We start from the raw sequence: 20,058 nt of genomic DNA, 5'->3' as shown, positions 1-20,058 counted from the left end.
CGGAGAAGATGCATCTCGTAAACGGTAAGTACGGATCATATTTTAAAACAACTAGCCGATTCCCCTAGAGAAAACGAGCATGAAGCTAAGGGGAAAATGTGTTATGTACGGGTGAACCCCCGCTTTAACATTGGTTGCTCCTCATATAGCAGGAGCAACGCTACGCCGGAAAAAGCCTTACGCAAACGACGTAAAAAATTCCGCCGGGCGCACGTACGTTTCTGAATCGGCGTATCCAGCGCATTTGCATATTCTACGCTGAAAGCGACGGAAGCGCCACCTAGCGGCCAGCGTAAATATGCAACTAAGATACGACGGCGTAAGAGACTTACGCCAGTCGGATCTTAGGCAAATTTCGGCGTATCTTGCTTTCGGAATACAGAAAGAAAATACGCCGGCGCCGTTTTGAATTTACGCGGCTTATCAATAGATAAATTCTCTCATAATCTAGCCCACATTTGTCTGATAAAAAAGACATTTGGCCAGATTCACGTAGTTGCGCTCTGGCGTAACGTAACTGATTTAAGTTACACCGCCGCAACTTTTCAGCGCAAGTGCTTGATTCACAAAGCACTTGCCCGTAAACTTGCGGCGGCGTAGCGTAAATCTGTTCGGCGCAAGCCCGTCTAATTCAAATGGGGCGTGTACCATTTAAACTAGGCACGTTCCCGCGCCGAACGTTCTGCGCATGCTTCGTTAGGGAATTTCCCGCCGTGCTTTGCGCGAAATTACGGCGCCCCAACGTGTTTTTTGAAGGGTGACGTGCATTACGTACTTTCGTATTCCCGGACGTCTTACACAAAAAAATAAATAAAAAAAATTGACGCGGGAACGACGGCCATACTTTAACATGGATGGTCTAATGTTACACCACCTAAATAGCACTCGTAACTTTACGACGGGAAAAGCCGACTAGCGACGACGTAAGCGAATGCAACAAACGCGCGTGCCTTCGTGGATCGCCGTAAACAGCTAATTTGCATACCCGACGCGGAAAACGACAAGGACTCCACCCAGCGGGCGCCGAAGAATTACACCTACGATCCGAAGGCGTACGAAGCCATACGCCTGTCGGATCGAAGCCTAAAGCCGTCGTAACTTGTTTTGAGGATTCAAAACAACGCTACGACGCGGCAAATTTGAAAATACGCCGGTGTATCAGTAGATACGCCGGCGTATTTCCTTTGTGAATCTGGCCCATTGCCTAAAGCTAAGCATAGCCTGGAGGGGCAGATCTCCTGATCCGCCGTCGTATCTCTGAGATCCCACGGTTGGATCTATGTGACTGATTCATAAGAATCAGTTCCGCATAGATCTCCCTTAGATCCGACTGGTGTAAGTGCCTTACACCAGTCGGATCTTAGGCTGCAATCTACCGCCGGCCGCTAGGTGTCGTCGCAGTTTTTTACGCGTTGGATATGCAAATGAGGAGAACCGCCGATTCAAGACCGAACGCCCGCCCGTCGCTTTTTTTTTATGTCGTTTGCGTTCGGCTTTTTCCGGCGGATAGTTACCCCTGCTATATGAGGGGTAGCTAATGTTAAGTATGGCCGTCGTTCCCGCGCCGAGATTCAAATTTTTACGTCGTTTGCGTAAGTCGATCGGGAATACGGATGGCCGGAATTTAGGTAGCCGCCGAAAACATTGACGTCCTAGCGACGTCATTTGGAGCATGCGCACTGGCAAATTTCGCCGGCGACGCATGCGCAGTTAAATCGGCGCGGGAACGCGCCTGATTTAAATTGTACACTCCCCCTAACCGCGGAATTTGAATTCCGCCGGGGGAGTTACGATCCGACGGTGCAATTTTCGAGGTAAGTGCTTGGTGAATCATGCACTTGCCTTTGCAAAATTGGACCGGCGGATCGAAAATCAGATAGATTACGCGGATCTAAAGATCCGATAATCTATCTGAATCTGCCCCTGGAGAGTTTAAAGGACTGTATATTTTGGGGGGTTCCTGTTGGTGGCAACAATTTCAGTTACGACGTTGTGTTCTGATTTCTCTGACTCGACTCCAGAGTCCTTTCCAGGCTTTTCCCAACCTGCCACGGCCCCCTTTAGAAGACTTCTCAGTCTCTTATTTGTAACCACTTCACATCCCGCGTATTGTCATATGATGTCTGCAGAAGGGATCGGCCATCATGGGCGGGCGTCATATGACGTCCTGGGCTTCCCTGCCATCCAGGGGGCGAGCTGCATCACTCGGGAGGCCGCGATGTCCGCCAGACAACCGCGATTGCCGGTGACACAGCCAAGGACGTGGATCTGTGTGAGGAGGAGAGGAGACCGATGTGTTCCCAGGAGAGAGGAACACCGATCGGTCTCCTCCCATTGTGAGTCCCCTCCCCCTACAGTTAGAATCACTCCCTAGGATACACATTTAACCACTTAATCGCCACTTAATTAACCCCTTCCCTGCCAGTCACATTTATACAGTAATCAGTGCATTTTTATAGCACTGATCGCTGTATAAATGTGAATGGTCCCAAAATAGTGCCAAAAGTGTCCAAAGTGTCCGTCGCAATGTTACAGTCGCAATAAAAATTGCAGATCTCCGCCATTACTAGTAAAACATAAATACCATATAAAACTATCCCCTATTTTGTATACGCTATAACTTTTGTGCAAACCAATCAATAAACGCTTATTGTGATTTTTTTTTTACCAAAAATATGTAGCAGAATATATATCGGCCTAAACTGAGGAAAAAATATATGTATATATTTTTTTTAAATTTGATGTTTATTATAGCAAAAAGTAAAAAATATTGGGCCAGATTCTCGTACATCCGCGTATCTTCGCGCGGGCGTAACATATCTTATTTACGTTACGCCTCTGCAACTTAGCAGGGCAAGTGCTGTATTTTCAAAGCACTTGCTCCGTAAGTTGCGGCGGCGTAGCGTAAATCGGCCGGCGTAAGCCCGCCTAATTCAAATTTGGAACAGGGGGGCGTGTTTTATGTAAATGTTGTGTGACCCGACGTGATTGACGTTTTTTCCCGAACGGCGCATGCGCCGTCCGTGGAATTTCCCAGTGTGCATTGCTCCAAAGTACGCCGCAAGGACGTCATTGGTTTTGACGTGAACGTAAATGACGTCCAGCCCCATTCACGGACGACTTACGCAAACAACGTAACTTTTTCAAATTTCGACGCGGGAACGACGGCCATACTTAACATTGGTCCGCCGCACTTACGCCACCATATAGCAGGGGTAACTATACGCCGGGAAAAGCCTAACGTAAACGGCGTAAATGTACTGCGTCGGCCGGGGGTACGTTCGGGAATTTGCGTATCTAGCTAATTTGCATACTCGACGCGGAATTCGACGGAAGCGCCACCTAGCGGCCAGCGTAAATATGCATTTTTGATACGACGGTGTAACACAGTTACGCCAGTCGGATCTACGGGAAATCTATGCGTAACTGATTCTAAGATTCAGGCGCATAGATACGACCGCGCAACTTAGAGATACGACAGCGTATCTGGAGATACGCCGTCGTATCTCGTTTCAGAATCTGGGCCATTGTGTTTTTTTCAAACTTGTCACTCTTCTATTGTTTATAGCGCAAAAAAATAAAAACTGATCAAATACCACCAAAAGGATACAGTGTTGCATCATCGCTCAATTGTCATTCAAAGTGCGACAGCGCTGAAAACTAAAAATTTACCTGGGCAGGAAGGGGGTGTATATGCCCAGTATCCTCCTCTCCTTCCAGGCTCTCACTCGGTTCCTCCTCTCATCCAATATGGTTGAGGTAATTTTGCACCTCCTACCCTGCCACTACCCAGTGCTAATGTTTTTTTATGATCACATCGGCTCCCCTTTTGCTCAGGATGCTTCCCCAACCTGTTTTGCCCCAACCCCAGGGCTTAGTGATGACTACACCCCAGGGTCAGAGCAGCAGATGCCTGTTTCTAGCCTAAAACTCGGTTCCGCCATCTTGCTGTAGCAGGCAAGTGCCAAAAATACTATGCCTGTGTACGGATTTATCTTAGCGCCATTTCCCATATGTTCGGAGGGAAAATGACTTACATTAGTTATTTACTCAGCTACTGATGTATAATATATTCTATTGACGTAAAGATTATATCTGACACTGTTTCCCTTTAATATCTTATTTACCTGAGCAAACTTCCTTGAACTGTAAGTCTAATATTAACGTTCCTCAGAAAGGAAAGAATGCACAAAGTAAATTTTGCTGACATCAGTGGGTGGAATTTCTTCTTTGACAGCTGTTCGATAGTACATTACTTCTGACAACTTCATTTGTTATCTGGAAGGCTTCTTAGAAATGTGCGGGTTCTATTACTGAAAAGCGCGGGAAGTAACATTTCTGCCCGGCAGAACTGGCATTGTCTACCCAGCATATCCTACCTAACTCGGAAACAAAGAGAACCAACATACAGAGGCGGACTGACAACTCACGGGGCCCCCGGGCAATAGGAGATTATGGGGCCTCCGGGCAATAGGAGATTATGGGGCCCCCGGGCAACTCGGAAACAAAGAGAACCGACATAGTATTTATCGTGGTATAACGCGCTCCCGCGTATACCGCGCACCCCTAATGTGACCCTGAATCCTGTGGAAAAAAATATTTTTTTTTGTACTTACAGTTTTGGTGTCTTGCGCGGCTTCGGGTGTCCTTCTGCGGCTTCGGGTGTCCTTCTGCGGCGGGTCCGGTGTCCTCTTCGGCGGGTCCGGTGTCCTTCTGCGGCGTCCTCGCTCGTTTCCCGCGGCGAGTTTTGAATACTGCGCCGACATATACTGAGCGCAGTACACTCGGGTATAGTCGGGCAGTCTCGGTAACTTCCACGCTCACGTCCTGGACGTACAGGACGTCAGCGCGGGTAGCCGAGCATTGCCGACAATACACTGCGCTCTGACACTCGTGTATTGTCGGCAATGCTCGGCTACCCGCGCTGACGTCCTGTACGTCCAGGACGTGAGCGCGGAAGTTGCCGAGACTGCCCGACTATACCCGAGTGTACTGCGCTCGGTATATTTCGGCACAGTATTCAAAACTCGGAGCGGGAAAGCGGGTATCGGCGTATACCGCGCACCCATGATTTTGCCCTGATTTTCAGGGCAAAAAAGTGCGCGGTATACGCCGATAAATACGGTACACACAAAATGAAAGAATTGTTCTTTGTAGAAACAACAGAAATGTCCAGAGTTGGTTAAAGATGATTGTGACAGAACCCACTGTCACATTGGGCCAGATTCATCAAGAGATACGACGGCGTATCTCCTGATCCGCCGTCGTATCTCTGAGATCCGACGGTCGGATCTATGCGACTGATTCATAAGAATCAGTTCCGCATAGATCTCCCTTAGATCCGACAGGTGTAAGTGACTTACACCGTCGGATCTTAGGCTGCAATCTCCCGCCGGCCGCTAGGTGTCGCCTCGGTCTTTTACGCGTCGGATATGCAAATGAGGAGAACCGCCGATTCAGTAACGAACGCCCGCCCGTCGCTTTTTTTTCACGTCGTTTGCGTTCGGCTTTTTCCGGCGGATAGTTACCCCTGCTATAGCAGGGGTAACTGCAGCGTTTCCTATGTTTAGTATGGCCGTCGTTCCCGCGCCGAGTTTTACATTTTAACGTCGTTTGCGTACGCCGATTCAGAATTCGGCCCGATGCAGGTTACGCTCTAAAGATCCGCTAATCTATCTGAATCTGGCCCTGTGTGTTTTGGAAGGGACTGTGGGCTGGCCTCCTACCCACAGATTATGGCCCAGAAGAGACTGAAGACCTGGGGACAAGCTGGCATTGAGATCATGTAATGTAATGCTACATCCCTTCTCCACCATCCCCTCCCTCTTGTTGCTGTGTCTAATTGTGTTGGTAAATGGCACAGACAACGGTCAGGACTGGAGACGTCTCTCCACAGGGGATGTGTATTGAGAGGCTGCCTGCTTACCATAATCCCTTTATGTTTATCTGTAGTCTGTTTCAATGTACAAGTGTTCAGTTCCCATTGGTTGTTCCTTTACCCTACCCCCTCCCCTCTATGACAAAGCTAAGGGGATTGTCCCTAACTGTGTGTAAAAGTGTATGTCTTGTGTAGCGCCCCCCTACTTTCAGTACGGGCGCTACAGTAAAACTAATGGGGAATGGGAGGCGTCATTACTCCCATTCACAAATTATGGAAATTTAGGCTGCTGCCAATTCCAGAATCGACCTGTAGGTCAGTCGGCGCGCCAGGGGTGCGTTGACACCCCTGGGCGGCAGTTGGCGCTAGAGGGGTTCTGGGCAGGGCAGGACTTAGGGTGGTGGGGGCCCCTGGGCTTGAGTGTTGAAGGGGCCCCCTGGAGCCGAGAATTGGGGGGGATCGAAGTTGTTGAGCGGGGGGGGGGGGCGAATTGAAGTTGTTGAGCGGGGGGGAGCGCATTAAAGTTGTTGAGCAGGGGGGGGATTTTGCAGTTGTTGAGGGGGGGGGTGCCTCTCACCTGTGCCAACAGCCGGGGCCACAGACTGTCATTAGCCCGGCTCTCGGCTATCTTCCCTTCAGCAGCCACAGTCCTCCACACACCACTCCGGTTCCTCCTGCTTCCGTGCTGCCTCCTCTTGCAGTGCGGGAAAATTAACCCTTTTGCGGGACTGCGGGAAGAAGCTGTCTGTGCGGGAAAGTCCCACAGAATCCGTGCGTGTTGGGAGGTATGCGCAGGGCCGCCATCAGGAATTTTGGGGCCCCTTGCACAGCTTAAGGCATGGGCCCCCTGAAGCAGAGAACCTAGGGGGGGGTGGGGGTGCTGCCGCCTGAAATTGAGAAGCGTGGGGGCTGCCGCAAATTGAGAAGCGGGGGGGGCCTTTACAAAAAAAAGAAGAAATAAAGAAGAAAACAAATATATATAAATATATGTAGCCATCCGGGGCCCTGGGGACCTCTGGGCCTTTTAATAAAAAGAAAAAATAAACCTCTGGGCCCTTTAATAATAATAAAAAAAAACATTTATAAAAAATACATAAAAAAAGGGAGGTTGCCAAACCCGGGGGCCCTGGGGACCTCTGGGCCCCTGGGAACCTCTGGGCCCCTGGGAACCTCTGGGCCTTTTAATAAAAAATAAAAAAATAAACAAAAATAAAAAAATAAACATTTATAAAAAAAATAAAAAAGGGGGGGTTGCCACATGGGGCCCTGGGGACCTCTGGGCCTTTTAATAAAAAATAAAAAAATAAACAAAAATAAAAAAATAAACATTTATAAAAAAAATAAAAAAGGGGGGGTTGCCACATGGGGCCCTGGGGACCTCTGAGCCCTTTAATAAAAAAATATATATATATATATAAAAAAAAAATGTAATTTTTTTTATAAAAAAATAAAAAAGGTGGGTTGCCATCCGGGGGCCCTGGAGACCCTTGGGCCCTTTAATAATAATAATAAAATATATATATATATATACATATATATATATTATATATATATAAAAATAAAAAATATATAAAAAAAAACATTTTTTTACAAAAAATAAATAAAAAAAAGGGGGGTTGCCATCCGGGGCCCTGGAGACCCCTGGGCCCTTTAATAATAATAATAAAATATATATATATATATACATATATATATATATAAAAATAAAAAATATATAAAAAAAAACATTTTTTTACAAAAAATAAATTAAAAAAAGGGGGGTTACCATCCGGGGGCCCTGGAGACCCTTGGGCCCTTTAATAATAATAATAAAATATATATATATATACATATATATATATTATATATATATAAAAATAAAAAATATATAAAAAAAAAACATTTTTTTACAAAAAATAAATTAAAAAAAGGGGGGTTGCCGTCCGGGGCCCTGGGGACCTCCGGACCCCTAAAAAAAAAAAAAAAAAAAAAAAAAAAATTTTTTTTTTTTTTTTTTTTTTTAAAGGGGGCCCCCTATTGGGTGGGGCCCCTGGGCTTGAGCCCAGTCAAGGCCAATGGTAAGTCCGGCCCTGGTTCTGGGGGATCCACCTCCTTTCAGCAGCCAATCAGGGGGGTTTTCCCTTGTTGGGCATGCTGGGAGGGGGGTATATCTGTGGCGGCTGCTTTTGGCGGGTTCGTTCTTGCGGGCCCGAGTTCCAGGTGCGGTACCCACCTTCAGGGTACAGGCATCCATGGGCCCCGCCACTGTGTCCTGCCCTGCCGAGGTCATGCATTATATACCTTGATTTGAGAGGGACCCCAGCGGCTTGCTGGGTCCCCAGACTGTTGCTGAGAGGATTCTAAGCTGGGTGCTGTGCGATGGGAATCGGCTCGGGAGAACCTAGAATTAGAGGTTGTCCGGAAGGCCTAGACGAACCATCGGGGAACCGGTCACCACACCTTATGACAGGTATGCTTAAACTGACATTGATTGAACTAACTGGGAGGATTTACTAAAACTGACCTTTCTAAATCCTAAATTGTCCAGCCTGTGGCAGAGGCCTGCATCCTAGTGATTTTTGCAAGTGACGCTCCGGCTGCCAGGCCTGAGTTAGCTGCCTGCCCGGGGGCACTTTACCCACCCTGACAGGGTGGGGACGAATTGATCTACGCTATTGCTGAGAGCAGGCTTGCTCTCTACTAACATCCAAAGGCCTGATACTAAAGTTCCTCTACACTTATCAACCTTTTCTATCGTGTGCCCTGTTGATGTTGGCCAGTTCAGGCCTTGGAATAAAGCTTTGAAACGGAATTTCGTGTCTGGACACTTGTTTCTCGCTTACACTCACAGAAGTCCCTCCTAGACCAAGTCAAAGAAGGTAACTTAGAAAGCCGATCCTGAATCAAACAGCGGCTCCTTTCGGGGGTAGCGCTACACTTGTATTTAACCACTTAACCCCCGGACCATATTGCTGGTCAAAGACCAGAGCACTTTTTGCGGTTCGGCACTGCGTCGCTTTAACTGAAAATTGCGCGGTCGTGTGACGTGGCTCCCAAACAAAATTGGCGTCCTTTTTTTCCCACAAATAGAACTTTCTTTTGGTGGTATTTGATCACCTCTGCGGTTATTTAAGCATTCCTCCCTGTAATACTGCTAAGTGCTAAGCACAACACACCACTAAGCACGCTACGGCTTTACAGGTGGAGCTCAGAGGAAAGCGAAATTTCACGTGGCAAAATGTTCCTCCCTCAAATTTTCGCTCTGTTTTCATTCATTGATGAAAAAAGGAATTGATTTTCATCATAGTTTTCATCAATTTACAAAAATTCCGCGTAATTTTCGTTCAGTTTTTGTCACTGGAAACAACCTCCTTTGCGTAGACACCGAAAAGCCCTGAGACTGCTCCTGGGTGTTGTCATGTTGGATGTAATGTCAGCAGTCCTGAGACAATAAAAGCTATCACTCAAGTTACACTCTATTGTATTCCCCTTTTCTCCTCTCCCAGCTCCTACATAGAGGCTATGTAAGGAAAGGTGGAGGAGCTGGGCCAACAGAGACAGTAATTATACACGCCTAGAAGAGGAGTCAAGGACAAGTAAGGAGGAAGGGGGCTGTGCTACGTGATTGACTTTTTCTGGAGGCAGGGCTGGTGCAAGGATTTTTGACACCCCAGGCGAAACCTCATTTGACCGCCCCCTTTGCTCCACCCCTGACCCCACCTCCTTTCTCCTGCCCATGTAAACCACACCTTTTTAATGAAGTGTCCATGAAATGCAGCCTCAACAGCGCCCATCAATGCAGCCCTACCCACTCCCATCAATGCAGCCTACCAGCGCCCATCAATTTAACCCAGTGTTTCTCAATTCCAGTCCTCAGGCCCTTCCAACAGGTCAGGTTTTCAGGATTTCCATTATTTTGCACAGGTGATTTGATCAGTTTCACTGCCTTAGTAATCACCACAGCCTTTTCATCTGAGGGAAATCCTGAAAACCTGACCTGTTGGGGGGGCCTGAGGACTGGAATTGAGAAACACTGATTTAACCTCACCAGTGCCTATCAAATGCAGCCTACCAGAGCCCATCAATTCAGCCTACCAGCACCCATCAAATGCAGCCTCACCAGCACGGTTCAGTTTGTCTATTCGAGCCGGCCGGCTCTTGATCACAGCCCGTAGCTTCCGGGCCTGGCACAGTACGTGGTGACATCAGCACGCTGCTTCTCCCTACGCCGTTTCGTCAAAAGTGACGTCTTCCAGGGGCACACTGATAGGGAAAAGCCTACTTGTGGTGGTTATTAAAATGGTCCCAAAAACAAACAGTGTTAGCTGGCACCATAGCAATAAGCTTTGGTGATACATGGGTACATATTTCAATTCTTTCTATCCCAACATAGACACTATGTGGGCAGGACATTGGCAGTTGTGACTGAGAATACATGTGTAACAAAAGTGGACAATATGTAACACATTGGCAATTGCAGCAATATGTGGGCGACACACTAACTGCATCATATAAACCACAACAACATATTTCATTTTACCACATACATCAAACCACTTTAAAAGGATCAAAATTACATACCAAGTAAACTTATTTTCCCAAAAACCAATACTGTATTTACAGTTAGATAACCACCATACATGACTCATAATCACAGCTTGGCACCCGCAACAAAACACAAAAAGTAATACTACTAACTAACTTTTCATGGCAGTATAATGTACAAGAGAAAGAGGTTAAAGTGGAGTTTCACCCATAAATATAACATTACATCAGTAGTTTTAAAAAAATGTCATTAGTCCTTTAAGAATTTTTTTTTTTTTTTTAGATGCCTTCAAAGTGTTGTTGCTAGGCAGAATAGTTAATCTTCCCACTTCCTGCACCTAGATGCTTAAGCTTCCTAACCTACACCGCACAGACTCCTGGGAATGTAGTGGGTGTAACTTTCCAGGAGTCTGTGCACTCCCCAGTCTCGAAGAATCATGTGACTTGGACAGTACAGGTGCTGAAACCTGATCTGAAAGGCTGAAATCCAGGAAGTCATACAGTCTGGCTTCATGATGCCCACACTTAAGATGGCCCCAGTCAATTTCTATTTTATAAAGTGTCTAAATGCTGTAACAACCTAACAAAACAGACCTTAGTTTACAGACTAACTTTACTAGAATACATTAAGCTTGTGTATTACAGAGGTATTTATATATAAAAAGTGAAATTGTGGCCGGAACTCCGCTTTAAGTAATGAATAACATGATGCACTTGCAAGATCAATTGAATGAGTACAACGAGATCCCTAATTAGCACCCAGGTGTCACTTAATATAGTTGAAGGACATGCTGGCATTTTCTTCTTCCTGAGGGACCTTGGTGTGTTATGTACGCTTCCCGATATGCCTCTTCTGACTGCCAAGCGAATTTCCATGTTTCAGTGACTTTCTGTCATGCCACTTTTCCTTGGCAGGATACCTGAAGGAGAGTAGAAGGGCATGTATATGGGGAAGGCAGGAGGGGCAGAAGTATTGTGGTATATTCTAAAGAGGTAGTAGAGAAGTCATTCTTAGGCCCCATTCACACCTAGGCGTTTTTACGCCTGAAACGCACTGCTCACGAACGCGGGAGGGCAGATTTAACATTGTTTCCTATGGTGCCTGTTCACACCTGAACGCCTGTCGCGCGAAGCTCAAACTAGTCCCGGACCTTTTTTTGTCGCGCGAATCGCGCGACATAGGCGTTTTCGAGCGTTTTTTTTTACCATAGAAAGTAATGGGAAACGCGCGTATTGAGCGTATCGCGCGACAGCAAGCGTTTTTACGCGCGTTTTGACGCCCATACAGCTCCAAAACAAAACAGGAAATGACATATTTTTTTACAGGAACTTGTGAAATCACCATTTTACTTTACTTACAATAAAGAAAAGTCACATTTTTATCAATGGAGGCCGAATTTGATAGAACCCTTTCCATGCTGGAGCCTGAAAATTTCATCAGGATGGTGAAGGAGCACCCCTGTCTTTATGACAGCAGGGCACCGGGCTACAAAATGAGGACCACCCGTTGGGACGCTTGGTGTTCAATTGGGAGCCAAATCTATGAGAACTGGGCACTGAGCCAAAAAACATAACAGAAATACAAAATGCCACTAATGAAATAATGGAACGATTGTTTGTCGTTACAGTAGGCATTTATTACCGTACCAATATGCTGTTAAGTTTAAAAATGTGTCTTTACAAATATGACTATTGTGCGGTCATGCGACATGGCTTATAAACATAAATTGCGTTCTCTTCTTCCCACAAATAGAGCTTATTAATGGTGATATTTGATCCCCTCTGTGATTTTTAATAATCCAAAAATTTAGTGACATTTTTCAAAAAAAATATTATTTTACACATCTTTAATCTAAAAAAATAAAAAAATTCAATCGACCTAGCGACTACAGCGTCAGGTGGGGACGGGGGCTACACAGGACCTTACACTCTGCCTGCAGTGATCAGTAAATATATGTTCACTGCATTCATTGATACTGTGACAAGGGGATGGGGGAGTGGATTGGAGATCCAAAAGGGGATTGTGCCTACGTGTACTGGTGTCAGTGTCATCACTTCCCTCTTCCTGTGTTTACACAGGAGGAGAAAGTGACACGCAGGGGGACACATATAGAGCCACTTAACCCCCGGATGTACCCTGGGGGTCCTGATCGGACCCCCAACCCACGTCTAGGCGGTCACTTACAGGCCCTTTATTAGACCACAGAATAAATACATAAACTAAGTTTACAATTGATAGAATGTCACTAATATAAAATGGCACACAATATGATAGGGCTATTGAACCCAATGATAAAACTGTATCAAAATAAAATTAGAATGAGACTTCTTAAAACATGAATCATTTTTTATTTTTTTTCCACAAAACAGCATAGTAAAGATTTTATTTCACAAAATAAGCGTGTCAAAAGCTGAAAAGTTCAATAAATTAAATGGAATTGAGCTGCCAAGGGACCTGCCCTTCAGGAGAGACAAAGTATGCCGCATACTGTTCACGGACATGTGTCCCCTGTGTGTTCCCACGTACACCAGTCCAATGAGCTCTTTCCAGAGTCTCATGGACTGGCTCCTCGTAATCTAGACCATCGCGCTGCCTGACAAAATTGTGCAAGGCACACGCCGCTTCTACAGCACTAATGGCATTTTGCATGTTGAGGACAATCGGTGTGTGGAGAACCCTCCACTTGTTCGCCAAAATTCCAAAAGCACACTCAACTACGCGGCGTGCTCTGCTAAGCCGGTAGTTGAATATGCGTTTGTCTTCGTTCAGATTATGTCCTGAATAAGGCCGAAGTAGGTGTGTGTTCAGAGCAAAAGCCTCATCACCCACAAAGACACTTGGTAGGGGAGGGCCGTTTGTGCCCGGGAGTGGACTATTTTGTGGAAGGTCCAGACCATCTGTTCGAAGTAATTGCCCAAAAGAGGAGTTCCCAAAAATCGCTGAGTCTGCACTACTTCCATAGGAACCAATGTCAATATAGGTAAAGCAATAATTGGCATCAGCCACAGCCATTAAGACGAATGAAAAGTATTTCTTATAATTGAAATACTGGCTCCCACTAGCCATGGGCTTAACAATCCTGATGTGTTTCCCATCGATCGCTCCTAGACAATTCGGAAAGTTACAGCGTTCCCAGAATACTTGGGAAATTTTTTCCCAGTCCTCTGCTGCCGGTTTTTTAAACACAATGGGTTTCAGGACTTCCCAAATGGCACTGCAGGTGTCCCGAATTATATAACTGGCAGTAGATCTTCCAATACGAAACGAGTAATGCAGACTTGCAATCGATTGTCCAGTTGATAGATACCTACAAAGAAAATAATATATATTATTTTTTTTATTTTTTACAGTGAAAATTCTAAAACTCAAATGGAAGAGTATAAGGGACGCCTACGCTCGCCAGCTGAAGGCACAGCGGGAGCAGCGGCGAAGTGGGAGTGGAGCATGTTCGGTGAAAGAATACGTTCACGCAAAGGAATTGGAGTTTCTGAGACCGGTGCTGGATTTGGGGAGGTAAACCATTATCTGTACTTTGCTCGGTAAACCAAATGTTTAAAATTATTTTTGAATACATGATTTCTTTTTTCAGTACTGAAAGCTGCTGGGACGAGGCTGCCACAGCTGTAGTAGACAGAGAGAGCGTGGCAGAGAGAGGGGACAGAGAGAGCGTGGCATCCGGGGATCAAGCGATGGCTACTCTGGAGCCAGAACCGCAGCACTCCGAGGCATCAAATTCTAATGCGACGAGACCACTTGCAGAGCAGTCCCCAGTTAACATCGCGCATATTGGACCTCCGCGTGCTCTGCGTAGGAGGGCTCCTGCTCCGGATCCAGCCATGGATCGTATGTTGGACATTATGACAAACATGTCTGACCGGATGAGCAATAGATCATATGGCCAAAATGTAGCAAAATGTCTGGGGGAACTAATCGATAAAGTTCCCCCAAATCTGCAAGCGGTGGTGCTGTCCTGTACGGCTAGATACATCTCGACATTTATACCCCCGACAGAAGCTGACGATTTATCCGAACCACCACCACCCTATGGCCCATATGCCAATAAACGGACCGAGCATGTCCCAACACCACCCACGACCCATTTCTCCCCACCACCCGTTACCCTTTGGACAGGACCACAGCTTTCCGACCAACCTCCTCGACCAACACCACCACCGACTTCTGCTCACCATCCTTTGACCACCACTCTATCTCATTTACCTCCTGTGCCAACACCTTCCACTCACACTTCTCTGAATCCTTTTCCTTATACACAACCTTCTTCTTACCACCCTCATTCTCCTTTTCCTCATCTCTCAACACCACCTGTCACATACAGTACTCTGCCTCCTACAACACTTTCTTCTTACCACCCACCACCTTCTACTTACCCTGCGTTAACGACTACACCTACATCACATTACCCACATCGACCGAGACAATCGACTTTCAGGAATGCCCCAACACGAACACCACTACCACCACAAGCAACACCACCTTCCAATTGGTCAGGGGAAGACAGCACCACCTCCACTTGGCCCCCTTTTGCCCACGCACTGTCGGTCGCCATGTCACCGCACGGGGAAGAGGACTCCTCCCCAAATTTACATCAATTGTAAATAAGGAATATGTATAAAACATATAGGTAGGCACTTTGTGTATATTTTCCTAATAAAAAAAAAAAAGAACCAATGTTTTGGTTGATTAAAATATTAAAATAATTTTGTTCCTACAGAATTTTTGTTTGGTTTTTATTACACATATATATATATATATATAATAGAGTGTATTACATTCAAAGCGCTAAATAAAAATTACCTCAGTGTTATGATAAGTCGCTCCACAGGGGGGATACAGTTGCGGAAGTAGGTGTCCATCCTCTGCAATCTGTTGATCAACAATTCCAGCAACTCATCAAAGCTGTAAAGGAAAATGAAATTTAAAATTGGCAATGGAATGGTACTAGGGTTGCCACCTTTCCGGGATTCGCCAGAACAGTTCAGGTTTGGAATCATGTGTCCGGGTTTCAGACTGCCTGACACTCTGACAGATTTTTCTGACCAGAATATGGATTTCCGGCAGGGTTAATGGCTGCAGGGGATGAAAACTTACAACCCAGCAGCCACAGATATACCAGGATGAGATGTGCTATCTGCCAAGGGGTGAGTGAGCTCACCCTCCATCGCTGTCTGACAGAAGCACCCCCCCCCCCTTTCTCTATCCTGCCTCTTGGTGAGTACACTAGGATAAATCAGAGTTCTCACATTGGAGTCCTCTCCGTACATCAGAGATCTCGGTTTCCCCCTTAGATCATGGTTCACAGAGCATCCCTTATGTCTGAGTATCTTGAGGTCTCGCTTCAATCAGATTATGTTGGTTAACCCATACAGTGAAAGGGAAATCTGGGAGTTGATATGCAAAAGGGTGACTGTGATGTAAAGGGGGACTCTGTGCACTGTAATGTAAAGGGGGACTCTGTGCACTGTAATGTAAAGGGGGACTCTGTGCACTGTAATGTAAAGGGGGACTCTGTGCACTGTAATGTAAAGGGGGACTCTGTGCACTGTAATGTAAAGGGGGACTCTGTGCACTGTATTGTAAAGGGGGACTCTGTGCACTGTAATGTAAAGGGGGAACTTTGTGGACTCTAATGTAAAGGGGGAACTCTGTGGACTCTAATGTAAAGGGGGAACTCTGTGCACTGCAATGGAAAGGGGACTATTTTTATTATATTCATATGATTAGAAATGTAAAATACTAACAAAATATATGTATAGTTCATAGTATTAAAAAAAATAGTTGTGCACCGCAGAAGTGTACATGTTTGACTTGAAGAAAAGGTGGCAACCCAAATGGTACAATGTAAAAAATAAATGATTCCAGATCATTTTTTACTAACCTTTTTATGGACATTCTGGTGTAGTCCAGAAATTTGTCTTCATGGTCACGGAGGTCTTGGTACATCACCCAAAATTGCCCTCTTTCTTCCCGATCAGCAATGACGGGGTGTATCCAAAATCTGCGTTGCCTCTTCCTTTTTCTCTGCCTCTCGTTTATAAGATATTGGCTAGCAGTGGCTGCTGCCATGAACAAAGCCATCTCGTCATCACTCATTTTCACAATGGAGTCAGAAGCACAAGGATGACCCGGAAGAGGAATTATCACCCAGGAAGAGGAAAAAAAAACCTTTCACATAGCAACAAATGATGACAGAGGTGATCTATTTTACTATTGGTCAAAAAAAAAAAAAAACGCTGGACGTCGCTCTGCGCAAACGCGCGCAAACGCGCGCAAACGCGCACCAAAACGCGCGAAAAAAACGCGCGTAAAAACGCCTGTAACGCCAACGCCTAGGTGTGAATGCAGCCTTAGGGATAATGTAGGTGGAGAAGAGGAGCATTTACAGTGCCTTGAAAAAGTATTCATACCCCTTACATTTTGCAACCAAAAATGTAAATGTATTTTATTGGGATTTTATGTGATAGACCAACAAAAAGTGGCACATAATTGTGAAGTGGAAGGGGAATTATATATATATATTTATTTTTTTATTTTTTTTACAATGAAAAATCTGAAAAGTGTGATGTGCATTTGTATTCAGCCCCCCGGAGTCAATATACTTTGTAGAACCTCCTTTCACTGCAATTACAGCTGCAAGTCTTTTTGGGGATGTCTCTACCAGCTTTGCACATCTAGAGAGGGACATTTTTGACCACTCTACTTTGCAAAATAGCTCAAGTTTAGATAAGATTGGATGGAGAGCGTCTGTGAACAGCAATTTCTAATTCTTTCCAGATTCTCAATTGGATTTAGGTCTGGACTTTGACTGAGCCATTCTAACACATGAATATGCTTTACATCAGGGATCCTCAAACTACGGCCCTCCAGCTGTTGCGGAACTACACATCCCATGAAGCATTGTAAAACTCTGACATTCACAGACATGACTAGGCATGATGGGAATTGTAGTTCCTGAACAACTGGAGGGCCATAGTTTGAAGACCCATGCTTTACATGGTAATATATCTACATAGCTTTGATCTATTCTAAGCCATTTCATTGTATCTCTGGCTGTATGTTTAGGGTCGTTGACCTGTTGGAAGGGGGAAACCCCACCCCAGTCTCAAGTCTTTTGTGGACTCTGTGTCCCCCACATGGCTTCTCGCAAACTGCAAATGGGACTTCTTGTGGCTTTCTTTCACCAATGTCTTTCTTCTTGCCACTCTTCTATAAAGGCCAGTTTTGTGGAGTACACGACTAATATTTGTCCTTTGGACAGATTCTCCCACCTAAGCTGTGGATCTCTGCAGCTCCTCCAGAGTTACCATGGGCCTCTTGGCTGCTTCTCTGATTAATTCCCTCCTTGCCCGGCCGGTCAGTTTAGGTGGACGGCCATGTCTTGGTAGGTTTGCAGTTGTGCCATACTCTTTGCATTTTCAGATGATGGATTGAACAGAGCTCTGTGAGATGTTCAAAGCTTGGGATATTTTTTTATTACCTAACCCTGCTTTAAACGTTTCTACAACTTTATCCCTGACCTGTCTGGCGTGTTCCTTGGCCTTCATGATGCTGTTTGTTCACTAAGGTTCACTAACAAACCACCGAGGGCTTCACAGAACAGCTGTATTTATACTGAGATTAAATTACACACAGGTGGACTCTATTTACTAATTAGGTGGCTTCTGAAGGCAATTGGTTCCACTAGATTTTAGTTAGGGGTATCAGAGTAAAGGGGGCTGAATACAAAAGCATGTCACACTTTTCAGATACGTATTTATAAAACATTTTGAAAAACATTTACATTTTTCCTTCCACTTCACAAATATGTGCCACTTTGTGTTGGTCTATCACATACAATCACAATAAAATACATTTACCTTTTTGGTTGTAACATGACAAGATGTGGGAAATTTCACTATTTCAAGGCACTGTATACCACGAAGGTTGGTCTGGCCTGTTGGCTAGACCTGCTTCTACATGAAATTTCCTTGGTAATTGACTGTTCACACTAATTACCTAATCGACAACCATGAAGTTGGATTACTTTCTCAATGACAGTCAACATTAGGAGGTTACACGTGCACACACATACAATCATAGGCTACCTTCCTTAAGGGCATAAGCGCTCTATGCCTGGTTTGCTTGAGCCACCAAAATGATTTAAAACAATATACCAAGGTAAAAACTTTTTAAGACATTTTTTGCAGGCAAAATATTGTTTCCAATATATATTTTTTTATTATTACATTTTTTTTTCTTTCAAATAGTTTTATTGAGTTTTATAAAGTACAAAAAGAATGAAGATACATATGGGAACAATAGTACAGAGGAGCACATGTGACATAGTAGGCCATTTACACATTCTATAATGGAAAGTAGAGGGTTATCAACTGATAATAAGACAATTATAACATTTGAATCTAAAATTCAACAATGGGATTAGCTAGCCTTCCAAAGCTCTGGTTGTTCTATCAAATGACAACCAAGTCAATGGCCCAGATTCAGGTAGAGCCGCGCAATATTTGCGTGGGCAAAGGGCAACGATTTTTGCTCTGCGCCCACGCAAATATTTCGATTTGCCCGCGATTCACGGAGCAGTAGCTCCGTAAATTGCGTGGGCGCTATGCTAATTTGCCATGCGTAAGGACGCCTAATGTAAATGATCCCGCCGGGGGTGGGAATCATTTAAATTAGGCGCGCTCCCGCGCCGAGCGAACAGCGCATGCTCCGTCGGGAAACTTTCCCGACGTGCATTGCGGAAAATGACGTCACAAGGACGTCATTTGCTTCTAAGTGAACGTGAATGGCGTCCAGCGCCATTCACGAATCACTTACGTAAACGACGTGAAATTCAAATTTCACGAGCGGGAAGGGTGGCTATACTTTAGCATTGGCTGCGCCTACTATGAGTAGGAGCAGCCTTATGCTAAAGTCGCCGTACGGAAACTCCGTACCTTGCGTGCGCAGGGCCCGCGCAACTTTTGTGAATCGGTGTTAGTATGCAATTTGCATACTATACACAGATCACAATGGCCGCGCCCCCTAGCGGCCAACGCAAGAATGCAGCCAAAGATATGAAGGCATAAGGAGGCTTATGCCTGTCATATCTTAGGCTGCAGTCGGTGTAACGAGGTTCCTGAATCAGGAGCACTCGTTACACCGGAGCAAGTAAGCACTTGCGCCGCGCAACCTATGGTTGCGCGGGCGCAAGTGCTTCTTGAATCTGGGCCAATGAAGATAAACATGAGGCAAATATCCTATCTCCAAAAGGAGAGCATGAGAGTGCAACAAAAATAGTAAGGCTCGAAATCTTGACACAGGACCTTTAACATAACCAAGTTCTCCGTCCTCAATCATCACAAATCCCAGGTCCTGCCGCGACCACCCCAGCGCCCCGAATGGGCACAAACTGCGCTAGGGCGACCACCCCGCGACCCCGAACTGCAACAAACATCATGGACCTAACATGCGCTCTGTGGGCTTGAATGTGGCAAAGGATCCATGCCTGAGCTTCAAGATGGGGAGACCAAACAACTTAATTGCCCAGAGGTAACCAGGCTACATTTCCATTTTGAACGTATTGGAGGCCATAATATCCCATTAAATAAGGAGGGGAGGGAGATAGGATAGAAAAGAGAAGAGAAAAGAGAAGAGAAAG

The 20,058-nt window shown here is 45.4% G+C and overlaps 1 protein-coding gene across 1 annotated transcript; it reads left to right on the top strand.

Moving 5' to 3' along the window:
- Nucleotides 1-13,745: 13,745 nt before the first annotated feature.
- Nucleotides 13,746-15,057, top strand: LOC120941527 (extensin-like). The gene is made up of 2 exons (XM_040354962.1): nt 13,746-13,916; nt 13,993-15,057. The coding sequence occupies exon 2, from the start codon at nt 14,093-14,095 to the stop codon at nt 15,017-15,019; it is 927 nt and encodes a 308-aa protein (XP_040210896.1). The 5' UTR covers nt 13,746-13,916; nt 13,993-14,092; the 3' UTR covers nt 15,020-15,057.
- The last annotated feature ends 5,001 nt before the right edge of the window (nt 15,058-20,058 follow it).

Source organism: Rana temporaria, chromosome 5, assembly GCF_905171775.1.
Source record: "Rana temporaria chromosome 5, aRanTem1.1, whole genome shotgun sequence".
NCBI lineage: Eukaryota > Metazoa > Chordata > Amphibia > Anura > Ranidae > Rana > Rana temporaria.
Note: the sequence above shows the minus strand (reverse complement) of the source record. Positions and strands in the feature narration are given on the sequence as shown.